The sequence below is a fragment of the Diadema antillarum genome, unplaced genomic scaffold (genome assembly GCF_040938485.1).
Source record: "Diadema antillarum isolate AM-2024a unplaced genomic scaffold, OU_Dant_1.0 scf00000086, whole genome shotgun sequence".
NCBI lineage: Eukaryota > Metazoa > Echinodermata > Echinoidea > Diadematoida > Diadematidae > Diadema > Diadema antillarum.
The window spans coordinates 3,212,107-3,227,656 of NW_027270975.1; the positions used below are offsets into that span (position 1 = coordinate 3,212,107).

Here is a 15,550-nt window from a genome sequence, read left to right on the forward strand (position 1 = left end):
TAATAATAATAATAATAATAATAATAACAATTATGATAACATTATAATAACAATAATAATAATAATAATAATAATAATAATAATAATAATAATAATAATAATGATAATGATAATGAAAAAATAATAATAATATGAAGTATTTATGTAGTCCTTAATACAAATTAAGACAAACACACTCCAAGCTGTCTACTCAAGCAATTCTGTGCAATGTCATATGTTATTCTATGAAGTGACTGGGCCTGTATACCTCATCCAAAGTTGGGGGGGGGGGGGGGGGGGGAATGGGACAAGAATGAAGACATCAAAAGTAGGAAATTAGTACAACTTATGCCAATATGATCTCAGAACTTTTAGGACGTCTTGAACCATTCAGATGACAATGTAACTATCTGACAACTTGATCAGTTTTCATTATTACTGGAGGCTTTTTATTTTTTTTACTCTCTCTTCACAAAGGCAATGAAAGGGGTAAGGACACGCAGAGCTCCAATCGCCAGACACGTATGGAAGGAGCAGAGATAAACAAATCCCTCCTGGCTCTCAAGGAATGTATCCGATCTCTAGGCCGTGATGCAGCACATGTCCCCTTCAGGGCCAGCAAGCTCACACAGGTCCTGAGGGACTCCTTCATCGGCAACAATTCCCGTACCTGCATGGTCAGTCCACAGTGAAATTCTTGCTACTGTATTGTGCTTGAATTTTTCCATGTGCATAAATCATTATGTCAGTCTGTAAAGTTTCATTTGGCAATTGGGCATTACATTATGCATACTATCTACAGACTTTACTAGACACTGTGTTATATAATGTTTTATCAATAATTTAAATGTAAATGCACTTGGAGACTTAATGAGATCTTATGCTAAAAAACATTTTTCTTTCAGTTCCCCACTTCCAAAGTATGAGACGAAGTGTAAAGACAGCAGATATTGGCATTTCTGAGAAAAGCATTTGAAAATAGAGAAATGATTATGATATAGATTATTATGATGATGGTGATGATGCATTCCATTAATGATGAATTTATGTATAGTGGCATTTTGTAAATTTAATGGTATGAGGCCATGATAGTTAATGCTGGATATGGTGGCAGCATCACATTCACTAGATCAGTAAGAACCATAGTTGCCATATCTCCCAAGCATCACTCATCCCTTTTGTTTTTTTGCATCCTCCAGATTGCCATGGTGTCACCAGGCATGAGTTCATGTGAACACACTCTCAACACTTTGAGATATGCAGACAGGTATGCTATATGTCTTTGTTTGTTTGTTTGTTTTTTATTTTTGTAGTTGGACCTGTCAGGTATGCTATAAGTCTTTTTTTTTTTCAGTTGGACCTGTCTGTGTTTGAAAATTTGAAAGCAAACATGCATACATAGAAATAATATGATAAGTTGTTTTTCTGAAGTTGGATAACAGTGCAGCTGCTGGTATTTTGTTACTTTGTTTGTTTGATAATTTGTTTGATTTTTTTTGTTTGTTGTTTTTGCTTGTTTGTTTTCTGAGTGTGTTTGTTTGTTTGTTTTGCTTTGTCGTTGTTTTTTTCTTTGCAGAATTTATATTAACTTTCCTTTATATGTGCACGTTAAACTGTTACTGAATTTGTATAGTAAGGCAGGAAAGAGAGGAGTATTCATTTCTTTGTGTGGAATGGGCTCTGCACTAGCATGCAACTCTAGATTCCATTCAGTGTAGATTTCTTCATCTAGGAATTGAACTAGCTTTAAAGGTCAGTCAAGAAAGAAGTTTCCAAAGCAAGTGTCTTGCCACATTCACTTTAAATGCCTGGAGTCCGTCATGTGTTTTCCATTTTGCAATTTATTGAAATATTGTCTGCATTGTCTAGATATTGCAACTTTTATTCAAGCTTATCTGCTTGTAAATAATATCTGTTCAGGGAGCTATTGGATTATATTTTGTTTTGGCATAGTATTAAAGCGTGCTTGGTGAAACTGCAGAGTTCATGGCTCTACATTTATATGTATTGATGCATAAAGAATTAAACATGAACGCCTGCCCAGATATGTTTTAAACATAATATTCTCCTTGCTCTTGTGAATAATCTCATTTACATCTCAGAGTGAAGGAGCTTGGGCCAGGAGGAGGAGCAGATGACCACAGGGCGCCACCCACACCAGCCAAAAATGGAGGCAGTCCAGAGAGGAGTTTGTCGCCTAGCAACAGTGATCTAGCTATGCTTTGCACCCAAAATGTAAGTCAAGCCATAAACCAAACAGGTACATCAAATCAATGATAGATAAACCTGCAATATTTTAATGTAAATCCTGACAAAAAAAAGAGGTTTTTTATCTGTAGTGCAGATAAAAAGTTCTGAGTGAACTGAAATAATTTCTCGTCATTGTGTACCTGTAGCTACACAGACCAACAAGAGCCATCTTTTTTTGTGCCAGAATGTACTACAACAAGAGTAGCATACAATGGATGTACACAGTGCTAAAGAAATTTGAGAAACTTCATTTAGATAGTATGTTAAGCCTGATATATGGAGAGGAATGGACCTGATAAGGACTATGATGAAAAATATCAAGATGTGTTGTAGAAATTCAGATGATAGAATTAGGTGTTGGTGAGAAATGTTGCCATTGTATGTTTTGTTCTTCATTCTTTTGTTTTCGTGGCCATTGTCAGGAGGAGGAGGTGTCTGTGGAGATGTTCACATTCCATGAGGTGATGAACCAGCTTCAGGAGATGGAAGAACAAGTGGTGGACAGCCACCGCACATGTCTGGAGGTGGGTGTGACAATATTTGCAATCAATCAATTTAGAGGAATCCCAGAATCAGTTATTATCATCTATATAGGACGTTTTAGCGGCGCATTAAAAATGCGTATTGTAGTCCGCTCAATTTTTACCGTTCAATATCAGAGCATATTGAACGAATCGCATAGACCAACGTATTAATTCCCCATAGGCTACCGTTGTTGCTTGCCGTTCAAGATCACATGATATTCAATTTTGTCTCGTTTATGGCGTGAGCGCTTGCTGAATGCGCAAACGCTTGCTACTAGTGCGCTTCATTTTGTTACGTTTTTCACAAGCGCGCAAACATCTTGCTAGTTGTTTGTTTCATACGCAGTTTTAGGGGCTTCCCCTTTTCAGTGCTGGGATGGGACAGTGCTGCCGAGTCGAGTAGAAGCTGGGTAATTTTGTGCAGTTCATGGTTGCTCTACTTGATTGTATAGATGATAATAATTATACTGGATGGCCTTGATTCATGGAATACCAGGGAATATTGCACTCGTTAGAGTCAATATTGCATTCATCTTCGATTTGTGCAATATTGGCCCTAACTCGTGCAATATTCCCTGGTATCCCATTCATAGCCATCCAATATAATATAGATACTACACGCTGGATATGACTGAATACTGCATAACACTGGCATTAGAAGGCAATGTCTTCATACATGAAATATGTATGCACTGAAATTCGTATTCTGCTGAACCAGGATTAGTTTGTGTGTAACATGGTCTGTTTCTAACGTAAAGATATCGTATTGTGAAAGCAATAGCTCATTAAAGATTCTTGTTTACACATTATGAACTATACATGAAATTTTTGCAAAGTCAAGCCTGCAATCATTTTGTGGCATGCAATTTTCACCAAAATCCTCTGGCATTCAATGAATATAGTGTAGAAGAACTTTTGTGTACATTTTAAACTCATGAATCTTGGCTCTCGCAAAATTAGTGTGATTGTAATGCTTGCAAGCACTTCTGGGTTTTACAGTAGGTATCTGTACCAGTACTTAAAAAAGGACTCATTAGCCAATAATACAGTATGGTGATGTGGATAATGGTTTTGAATGCTGTAGTCAACTTTATTAAACTTAATGCTTATTTAACAAATATGTAGAATGATTGGCAAAAGAGAGCGTACAGACAGGAAAAATGATGCTTTTTCTCTTGATTCACCTGCCAGGAATCCAAGCAGTTAATTGCTGAGGAGGAGCAGCTCTTGACAATGACAGATGAAGTTGACTATGATGTTGAAGGTACAGTGTTGAGCAATCTTGTCATTTCTAGTGTTTTCTTGTTGGTGTAGTTCAATTATTAGTTTTCCATTTTCCATTTTTATTATGTACACTTTGACAGTAGTCATAATAATCATGACATGATCATGTTAGCAAGTAGCTTGTAGTTGAACCATAATTTTGCAGTGTTAGCCAAAGCCATCTGTAAGCATATATGCCATAGGTACATGTAGTACACTACAAATGTGATTTGTTGCATGGGTTTTCTTGTTGAAATTGTATCCTCCCAAGTTAGAAAATAACACCAAATGATGACCAACAGTGGTAGAACTGTGTTCCAGATGTAATGTACACACTCAGATATCCAATTTACCTTCAAGAGTTTTTTAGCTGGTTTTCATGTGAACATAGGAGAAAAAAAAATCTAATTGAGAGAGCAAAATGATCTCATTTTACATTGGCTTCATTGATGTCAAGTCATCTTGTAATGGAATCAGGGGAGGGGGGAGTTGAGATCAGAAATGACTCCAGCTGTGATCCTGTAATATGAGGATAAAATGATTCCTTCTTGCACACAGAATATGTCTCTGGACTTGAGGCCATCTTGTCTAGGAAGATTGAAATTCTGACAGATCTGAGAGAGCGTGTCTCCAACTTCCGCGGCCAGCTCACCGAGGAGGAAAAAGCAAGCCGCAACATCAAAAAATGATGCATAGCCTGCAGCTGTAGCCTAGGCAACCCTGAGAGGGTTGGCATGTATGTTTTACCATTGTCAGCCTAATGAGAGTCAATGTGGCATGTTTTATCACACAGTAACTGGGCTCTACATCTTCATGTGAGTTTGGTTTGAAGTTCTTTGGTAGGTGCTTTTTGTTGGTGTTTTTTTTTTTTATTTCCACCTGCCAGCTAGCCTCAAAGGACAGAGTAAATTCTGAACACTCTTAATGGGTACTCTGCAAAGCACAATCCTTGTCAGTTAGAATTTTGTAGATTCCAAAATGGATGTGTCTACTGTTTCACTTCCATCACATAGTGAATAACTTATTTAGATCATCTGCTTAAAGCCGTGTGCCAGTACCATATCACACAGGTTTGTCAGTGGAAAAAGTAATTGCAACGTTTTGAACCAGATTCTAAAGCAATTATCACTTTGATACGAGACTTTGACTCTTAAAGTTAAGTCTGGAGATAATGGCACTCTTGAGAAATTATTTGCTAGATCTTTTAGGGATGGGATTCTCAGAAACCATATGACGAGTCCTCTGAAATATACTTATATGCATGGATGTGTAAGAAGCTCTGTGAATTACGCTGTCACACCTTTTATGGTAATTTAGGTACTCTGGACTTGTAAATGAAACAAGTTGCATCTTTTCTTTCTGTCTCTTCTTGCCTATTTAATACTGTAAGTAATATTCACAAGAAGAAATTATATTACATCTTACGCTAGCATGTTTCTGAAAAGGGAACTCCCAGGTTCTGGCCACAAATTTTCTTTATATCTTCAACTGTTCAAGCCAAGATCATAATATGATGAGATAGATTTGAATGAAGAATCCTTGTAGAGGTGCATGTGTGCATCTGTTCCCCCTCAACTTTTTTTTTTTTTAAACCCTAACTTACCTGGGCTATCGGGGGGGCATGATGGCCCATGATGATCTCGGCCGCGGATCGGGCGTTCGTTACGAAAATTGGCACGCGAGTCACTCATGATGCAATCTAGTGGGCTGTGTGGATGAATTTCAATAAATCTCTCTATTTTATTTTTTTGTATGAATTAATCATGTTAATTTATGCATGAAATTAGAATTTGGCTGTAAATCATTAAATAAAGCCCCCAAACTTCAAAATTTTTTGCTTGAAGACTCTTTGGTGAATCTGATTAAGTTTAGGTTGAAAAAAAAATTGGTATCAATTTTCATTTCTCATGTATTTTATTGTTTTTATAATTTCTTATGTATTTCCTTGTTTTTTCACTTTTTGTTTTTCATTGTTTTTTCAATGGGAATCTTTGGCGACACCATTTCAATCATAAGAAACATAAAATTAATTGCTTTTAATCACTAAAAGTAAAAATAATGATACAATTATGATTTTGAGATAGAAACCTAATTTGCATTGGTTTTGTACACAAAATCACGTTTTTGAGCAATTTTTTGAGCAATCTGACATGCACTTACATAATGTTGCATAACTTCGGAACCGCGTACCTGGACGTCGCAAATTTGGTCTTAAAAGTTGCGCAAGGCTTCAAGGTAAATTGTCACGAATCGCCGTGTGGATGGGTTCTCGCGTTGCGGAGATATCACGCGAAGTGTCGAGGGGGGGCCATTATGCCCCCCCCCCCCCCCCCAGGTAAGTTAGGGTTAATGCTCAAAGCATGCTGTCATGAGAATGTCCAAGAGTACATTAAGTGTGTGATCATAAAGCATAATGCAAGATTAACATTTATGTAATAATTTTCATTATAAGTTGCAAAGTCCTTCAAACATAACAATTGCACATTTGTAACAAAAATAGACAAATTTTTCATTAGAAAAAAACACACACACAAGAGTAGGCAGACTTGAAAAAAAAAATGGTTATCAGAAGTAAGCTATTCTAGCGATGGTGGAGTAAAGTTTCTGCAAGCTGTTAGTTGTCTTCACAGGCAATAACTTTTCAGGGGAGACAATTCTAGAAGGGGGGGGGGATGAGAAGCCAATGTTTTTTGATAAGTGATATGAAGAAAAAAAAAAAGGATAGTAGATATGTAACTTGGTACCTGATTACAAATGCACTTGTGTGTCATTCCATTAGCCTTATAGTAGATGCATTTAGTAGTGGGAATCCTGTGTGATTAATTGAGGAGATTTGTGATATGCATAGTCTTTCTTTGTTTTGTTTTGTTTTCTTTTTTTATTTGCATGTACTTGTGGCATACGTTGTCTCGTTCTTGCTTCTGTTCCTTATTACCATTAAAAGCATCTGTTTTAATGTTCCATGAAGAATATTAAGTTACAGAAAAGGGGAGGGACCAAGTGCACTAGTTCTCATGCTTTAACCTGGTGAAGACTAGTCCCGAGTATACTCGGGCAGGCGTATCAGGGAAATGTCTGTTATAGCAAAATCAGCCCATCCTCAACGGGTTGATAATTTCTTTCTCCATAAGTCATTTCACAGTTTAATGCCCATTGTGTGTCAACCAATATTGCCTAAAACAGAAGTGAAATTTCTGATTTGGTATATTTGCAGTGATTGAATTGCAAGAGCATGCAGTGGTTAGATTTGAGAGTTCTAAAGGAAATGCTGCCTTATATATCACATTAACATGGTGATTGTGATAATGGGCAGAAATGAGAATGTGAACAAAATTGTTTGAATTTGATAGTTTTAAACTTGTGTGTAAAAAAAAAAAATAGTATGAAGATGTGCCAAGTGTACACTGTTTGATGTGGACTCTGGAGAAATGAAATTAAAATATAATTGGTAGTATCAACAAAATGTCTATAAATCCATCACAAATCTGAAGTTTGTATGTGTGCAATTATGTGTAATTTTCAAGTTGGATAAGTCTCTAACTTGTAAATTATGACTGTTTGTGATTTTTTTTTTTTTTTTGCTTCCATGCCAAAAACCATTTGTTTCTATACCAACTGTCCAATATGCATTTATCCAAAGCATCATGTTTTGTGTCTTCATATGGTACCTCAGAGTGAGATGAACTTCTTTGAAACAGAAAAAGTATACAACAACACAACATGATAAGCCTTTTATGTACTCCACTGGGTATAAAGTGGATATTGGTTTCTAGTAAGCAAGTTCAGCCTTCTTTCGATGCTTTGATCATACTTCACAATACAGTTTCAAGTAATGTTAAAACAATTAAGTGTCAGTGCCATGTAATGTCATGGATTTATTCCATGGCAGGTGACTAGCAACAAGTGTGTAAATATACCATTATGTGTTTACATGTTCAAAGTGTTTTGCATGTCATTTTGTTTGAACTTCAGTGTTTGATGTATTCATTGGTTACCATTATTTATTGTATGGTGAAACATAGAATGGCACCAAAGAAATCAACCATCCTATCAACAATGCTACAGTTGGATTTTCCCCTCAATTACAAGTGGCTGTCATCAGCCCAATGTGCAGTAATTAATCAGTTAGTATTGATATTGATTGGGAAGTTGTTTTAAGGACGTTCCTCAGTTGTGTTTGTGCGCATCCTAGCTGCGCAGGTTGGCAGTGACGTAACAAAGAGCGGAGAAGCGCACGCACGAGTGATGAGCTGAGCTAGCTGAGATGAGCAGCTGCTAGTACAACCAACACATGCAATCTACAATCAATGTCATTACATTAAGATTTGTTTTTCCTTTGGAGGACCGTCAGACTATTGCCAAAACTCCCATTTCCTTATATTTATTCTTCTTCCTCCGTTTTCACTTTCTGCACATGGTTACAGCAAGTGGGTAAAACAAACAAACAAACCAACAAACAAACAAACAAGCATGTCAATGTGGAGTTTTCCACACTTTCGTCCACATAATATCATTATGGCTGTGTAAGGGAAATAATAACAAAAATGCACATGGACCTTCCTTTCTGAATATTTTTCCACCATATCACTGCAATTGTAACACTTTTTTTAAAAAAAAAAAAAGAAGGAAATGGGGTTTTGAGTGAACCGCATGAGATTCATGCATTGATTCCTGACCAGATTTGGGGGTCTTACGATGATTTCTGTCGCAAGGAGGCTCTGCTAGCACAAAAGCGAGCACATGAACCCCCCATTTTTACAATTGTTCTGCATTAAGTAACCCTTCTTCTACAATTTGATAAAGTTTCGTGAAAATGACTTGGGTTTTGAATGTACAGCATGACATTCCTGAATCCCACCTAATCAGGGCACCCACGATAGGTTTATAACCAGATTTTGGGATCCTAGGATGATTTCTATTATATGGGGGTGCTGCCAGCACAAAAATTAGCACATGAATCCCCCCCCCCCCCCCTTTTTTTACTGTTTTTCTGGAATAAGTAAGCCACCTTCTACAATTTGGTCAAGTTTCGTGAAAATGACATGGGTTTTGAATGTACAGCATGAGATTTGTGAATGCACCCTGCCAGGGCATCCCTGCATAGGTTCCTGACCAGATTTCGGGGACTTACGATGATATATGTCACATGGGAGCGCTGCTAGCACAAAAACGAGCACATGATTCCCCTCTTTTTATTGTTTCCCTGGAATTAGTAAGCCTTCTTCTACAATTTGGTCAAGTTTCATGAAAATGACATGGGTTTTGAATGTACAGCATAAGTTTATGAACCTTGTCCTTTAGCTCACCCCTAACAGAAAACGTTGATGAGAAGGATTTGAGAGATTTCGGTGTTTTCTGCCACGTGAGGGCGCTGCTTGATCAAGAATGAGAGTGTAAACCCTAAATTTAAAACGTTTTCCTCGTTTTGGGTACATTTTTCTGCAATTGTTGCAAATTTGGAGAAAATATCGTGGATTTTAAAAGAATTATGGGGATTTAAGTTTGTCATTGCAGATTTTATTGCCAATCATGGTCTTGATCCTGTAACGCTATCATTTTGGTACAGGACGGCAGATTAGTCATAATCTTCAAAGTCCCGTAGAAGAAAAACAAGCACATGAACCTATGGTTTTGTTTACATATTTGGGCTTCGGATGGGTCAAAGTTACGGTATGGAAAGTTTGAAGAAAATGACGTGGACTTCACTTTAACTGAGGAAAGTCCTTAAGTTGTAGCCTTGACAGGGAAAGCTTTCTGATAAGGTCATGATTGCAGAGGAAATAGACAGGGGCGGATCCAGGGAGGACCGCAACCGGCACACGCACCCCTTTATTTTTTGTTGAAACAAAAGAAATAAAAAGAAAAATGGGGGAGGGGTGCGTGCACCCCCTCCCTTTAATTTTGTAAACGCGCCCCCTCTTTACGGAAATCCTGGATCCGCCCCTGAATAGATATGTCTTATTCACAAGTGTTATAACCTTCAGAAAAGTATCATTTATCCCCTACAAGCTGATTTATGAAGTGATCCTCCCAGATGATATTATCATGCAGTCGTGGTTGCTCTCACAAAGTTGGAGCAGATCACTTGAGTGCTTAGAAATGTTTTGCTCTGTTGTGAAATACATAACCCTCACATTTTGGAAGAGATATGAGATGTTTCATAGTTAAAAACAGAGATCTTGCATTGGTCTATATTTATTCAGTAATAGCATACAATGCAATCAGAATCATCTTAGAAAACTTCAGTACCACAGTAAGTGCTGATCTACCAATGTGCTGCCAATGGTGTGTGATTATCTTCCGTGGACCATCATGGGTGTTTGGCAATCCTCACATTTTTCAATTTGTTTTTCTTGATTTTTAGCACGAAGATATACAATCTCCTTGTGACTGACTCTATGATGTCAGGTTTGCATGCGCTGGATTTTTTATACATCAGAAGCTGACATGCAGAAAATACAGGAAGACTCTTCAGTTGATAGCTTGACACTTAAATTAAGGTAGCAGGCACACACAAAGCTTAATTACCACACCATGTTCTTTGATATTGCATAGGATGTCTTGATAATGTGCCAAGCTGTAGGGTTTCTCACACACAGTGTGTGTCAGCTAATTTGTAAGCCTCTTCAATACTTATCTGTGGTTTAAAACAACATGGAAGTTTCCTTCTCTTATTCAGTGCTTTGAGATAAATGGCATGTAACAGTAGTCAAAGTCTGAAGCCGTAGCATTCTCTCCTGAACAAGTGCCATATTAGTCTAATTAGTCCTCGAAAAAAAGAGATGAAAAACAAAGTGGTATCCACCATTTTCTGTTATTGATGAGGACCTGCCTGTGAAAATGTAGAATAGCTCTTTCTCAGTTGCGTTTTGTATAATTGGATAGCACCAAAAAAAAAAAAAGATTAAACAGTATGTAGATTTTTTTTTACTGTACTTTGTTATGATCGTAAGCAATAATGCTTCCCATTTGTAAGACAAGGGAGATATATGAATTATAGCCCACTGGCTGTCTCTTCATTCATAAGCCAGCTTTGCTTATGTAAATGCTTTGATGTGATAATCTTGTTATTCAATAACATATTCTGCTGCTTCTTTTTGGCATATGACTCAAAATTACAACACAAGAAGTAATGTTTACATTAATAAAGTCAAGTGCAAGCAGGAAAAAAGAAGGAAGAACAATGTGCTCAATATGATGATTTGATATGTAAGAAACCACTATAAAGATACTTAGGTGGAGTTGTACTTTTGTATCATTTTTGTCCTGTAGGTAAGTACAGTGTATGTCTAGAATCAAGGTAAATGTTGCATGATCAGAAATGTAATAAATATCTTTCCATATTTGTAGTATTTAAATTAAAAACAACCCCAGTTCCCCCACAACTGTAATACTAATGCACGTAATGATGACACAGCCTTATTATCGGCAACACCCTTCATGTGGTGTAGAATGAATGTTTCCATTTTTCTCTATATTTCACGGTCCTGTGAATGTATGATACATGATTCTTAAACTGTAAATACTTGTAGTATATTATTGTAAGGTTCACGAAGGAGACCCAGCACCCACAGTCATCTAGGTACACAGTTTACATGTGTCAGGCCATGTGCTTGCTTGGACTGCCGTAGCTTTGGAAATGTTGGCCGATATGCATAGTGTTTGTACATCATAACCAGACATTGCCCCTGTAAATAGTGTCACTTTAAGTGTACATTGTAAAGCTTATACATGTAGAGCGTGTGCAACGATGAAAAGAAATTTCTCCCTGACTTTATAAATAGCTATTCTATGAAAGAAAAAAAAAGTCATATTTACTGTACCTGTTATTTCATCTATTTGCTGTCAATGATGTGATTAAAAAACATGGGTCATTTAGATCCCAAGTGCAAAAAGCAATGAAATGATATTAACAGCTTGGTTCTTGCTGCAGTGTTTGGTGGCCAGGTGGTGTACCCTCTTACTCACTGTGATATGTGCTCATATACGTATGTGGATGTGTAGGGTGTAGAAGTATGTGGATAATGTTCACCTGTATGTGTGTGTGGTAATTACCTCCGCCAAGGGGGGAGGTTATGTTTTCGTTACTGTTGGTTTGTTCGTTCGTTCGTTCGTTTGTCCGTGCGCAAAATAACTCAAAGAGTAGTGAACATATTGGGATGAAACTTGCAGGAAAGGTTGAGAATGACACAAGTGCAAAACGATTAACTTTTGGTAGTGATCCGAGAATTTTTGGGGAATTTATGAAGGATTTTTGATATTTTAGCAGGTAGGGTCAATGAACTTGTGAGTTCAGGCTGTGCGCACTGAGGTTTGCATGCGCGCACTAAAGTGCGTGCTCTAGTTTCTGTTAGGGCGAGGCGCGCCGTGCAGCTGAGGGTTTATGACGTAACAAAGGCTTCTATATTGGGATTCGGGCGACTCTGCACACAATGTAGTACGTATGGGTGGAAATAATAGAAGAACAAGATCAGTGGTGGAAATGAGCTGCATGCTTGGGGGATGAGGTCTGCGCTCTCAGAGTGCTTTTCTAGTTATGTATGGTATATGTGAGGCTACACAAGTCCACCCCATGTTCAAGTTGGCCTAATGAACAGAGAGAAATCAAACAGAACGACTTACGCTTCACATCTTGTCATAAAACAGTAATATTAGTCACAGCCACATTCGTAAATTAGATGAATGCATGATCTTGTGAAGTCACTAATGTCCTTTTTACCTGTGCATACAATGTAAATACATTGTGTACATGTAAATCTTTCTTTTTCCCTCTTAAAATGTAAAACGAATGGACATGCATACATTGTATATCTTTTGCATTGAATAACTGTTATTAACCAAACAATGCTTTACATCAAACATACTCACTTTGATAATGGTGTGTGTGTGTGTGGGGGGGGGGGGGATTAATATGTACATACTTTATACTAATACCCCTGTCATAAACTCAATAATGCGGATAATATCCGCATCATTTGGTCGTAAAATCGGAGAGGGGGAAGAATAATCCGCTTTTTTTCGACCCTTCTATTATCCGCATAATAGCAGCATCGGGACCAGATTTGGAGTTTATGAACGCAAACCCAAATAATGCGGATAATTGCCGGGGTGCGGTCAAACGTCACCTGTCTTTCCCGCAGGAGGGACGTGTGCAGTCACCATGACGATTATCCGCCTTTTTCAGGACGGGCGCTCGTAAAAATAATGCGGATAATTTTCAGAATTTGTGAACGCATTTTTCATTGAAATGTCCGCATTATTCTTAGGCAGATAATTGGAGGGTGAGTTTATGAAAGGGGTAAAAGATCAAGCAAAAATAAAATTTTGTTGTGCTATTTTAATGTATCATATTGAAGCTAGTCATTCTTGGTTATTGGGATTTGGGCATTTATTTCCTTCTCTCGCGGGGTATGTAGTCCTGTGTATCTAATGATTGTAGGATCATTGGTTATCTGATAGGATTAAGCGTCACAATGTGGTACATTGTACAAATAGATAACTTGAATTCATATTCCTCACCAATGATTGCTCTCAAAGCATGCCAAATGTATTTGCGGCAAATCTGTCAATACTTCTCTGTTACATGCATTGAAAAAAAAAGATAAATCAGAGCATATTGGTTAACAATCTCAGTACATCTACCACTTATATGGTGACTCTTACAGATCTACTGAGTTTTATGCCTTAGGCGTGAGACTCAAGCCTCAGGTGTCTTTCTCATGCTCACACGCCTGATAAGCTTTTATTTATTCGTCACAGAAATGGCATAGCTATCTGAAAAAAAAGAAGAAACACATGAATTTCCAAAGACCAAAAAGCCATATTTTGATAATGTTTTGTTATCAGAATAAGACATGATTTATTTTACAAATTTGATACGATAGCAATTCTTGCTGGAATGGCAATTGTCATGGCAACGACAGGAATCCAGCTTCTTGATTGGCTGTTGCTACTGGAAGTTGTCATTCCAGCAAGAGTTGCTATCCTAACATCTTTTACGAAATGGGACCCATTAACATCACATGACTAACAGCTTTAAAATGCTGAAGCTCTTTAAAGTGGGATGGGCCTAAAGACGCCCACTCTATCCCACCCGAGCTTGGTTGCTTGCTCCAAGTCGGGGGTGGGGGGGGGGGGGGGGGGTGCAGACGCGTTATCTCACGTCGTCTGTAACTACATGTTCATTGACCTTATAGCATCTCATGCTCCTCTTGCTATGCTAATCCTCATTACGTGGCATAATATAATATAGGCCAAACCTAGGCCTATGATAATGCCTAATTTAACGCAATGACAGACGTGAATGAAACAGCAGAAATAAGTTTCCGTTCCCTTTGTTTCCCTTTATATTCAAACAAAAAACATAGTGGGGAAACTGAAGGTGGAACATAAGCAGCATTTTCCATCAATTCAAACTTTAAATGACATAGGGAGTAAGCCGTAAAGGTGATAAAATCGACAGAATTTCTTCATTTTACCCTTTAATTAAAGAATTTAAGAATGTACGAGACAAATTCAAGAACCAAAAATTATTTCAAATTTTCTTGATTTGGAATAACGTTTTAAATTTAACTTTCTTTGTTACCATAATTTTTCTCATGTCTTTTGACTGCGAATTTGACAGAAGATTCTTCATTTTCCTCCATTATTTTTTTGCCTTTCTTTATCTTTGAAGGGTTACAGATAGGTTGATTTTTGCAAATCAATTTGCATTTCTATTGTGTTGAATTTGTCTTTTGTTCTCATTATCATATGGAAGAGCAAACACGCTTGAATAACAACTTGTCCATTTTGCAATTTTTACTGTTGTGCCTTCGAAAAGAATAACGAACGTGTTCACTCATGTGTAAAGTTAACATTTTCATTGACCTATAGGTTGATAGCTAATTAAATTACCTTTAACATGGTATATAAAACACCATTTATAGTCAGATAGTCTATGAGAAATATAAACTTGAAAAAGTGTTCACTTTCTTTCTTTTTTTTTTGCTGAGTGTATTTATGATAACGCACTAAAAAATTCAGGGTTTTTATGATTATATGCATCCATTTTATTCTGAAGTTACTTCATCCCGTTTCATTTCATTTCATCCCGTTTTGTGACTTGTCATGACTGAATCACTGGACGCCATTGATGAGCTCGGTTGACCGCAATATCCTATGTCGTCCGTTGTTTGTTTGTTTCTTCATATTATTCTTCTTCTACTACTTCTCCTTCTTTTGTTTGTTTGATGTTTTTTTTTTTTTTTGTCTTTCAACCGATATTCGACTTACATCTGGGCACGCAATTCCAGTTGTCCCTGCATAAGATTAATAAGGCACATAATAGTTTGTTCCCAACCGTGGCAAAGGTAACATGCTGGTCAAAAATCACATTCAATATTGATATTGGTCCTACAACGAAATTTACTCCACAGCATTGGTAATCCTCATCTGTCATATTTATTATAGTATAGTGCACTGACAGTAATACCTCTAACATTTTACCATTGACATAATAATGTTGCCTGAAGCCTGCAGTTATTGATTACCAA

At 37.2% G+C, this 15,550-nt stretch overlaps 1 protein-coding gene across 1 annotated transcript in view; it reads left to right on the forward strand.

The window, feature by feature from the left end:
• LOC139717972 (kinesin-like protein KIF2A) overlaps window positions 1–4,856 on the forward strand; it is a 49,097-nt gene extending 44,241 nt beyond the window's left edge. The window contains exons 12-17 of the mRNA XM_071629455.1: window positions 457–656; window positions 1,179–1,246; window positions 2,082–2,214; window positions 2,652–2,753; window positions 3,945–4,017; window positions 4,575–4,856. Coding sequence (XP_071485556.1) covers window positions 457–656; window positions 1,179–1,246; window positions 2,082–2,214; window positions 2,652–2,753; window positions 3,945–4,017; window positions 4,575–4,705 — 707 coding nt within the window. The 3' untranslated portion in view covers window positions 4,706–4,856. The remainder of the gene's footprint in view (window positions 1–456; window positions 657–1,178; window positions 1,247–2,081; window positions 2,215–2,651; window positions 2,754–3,944; window positions 4,018–4,574) is intronic.
• Window positions 4,857–15,550: the final 10,694 nt, after the last annotated feature.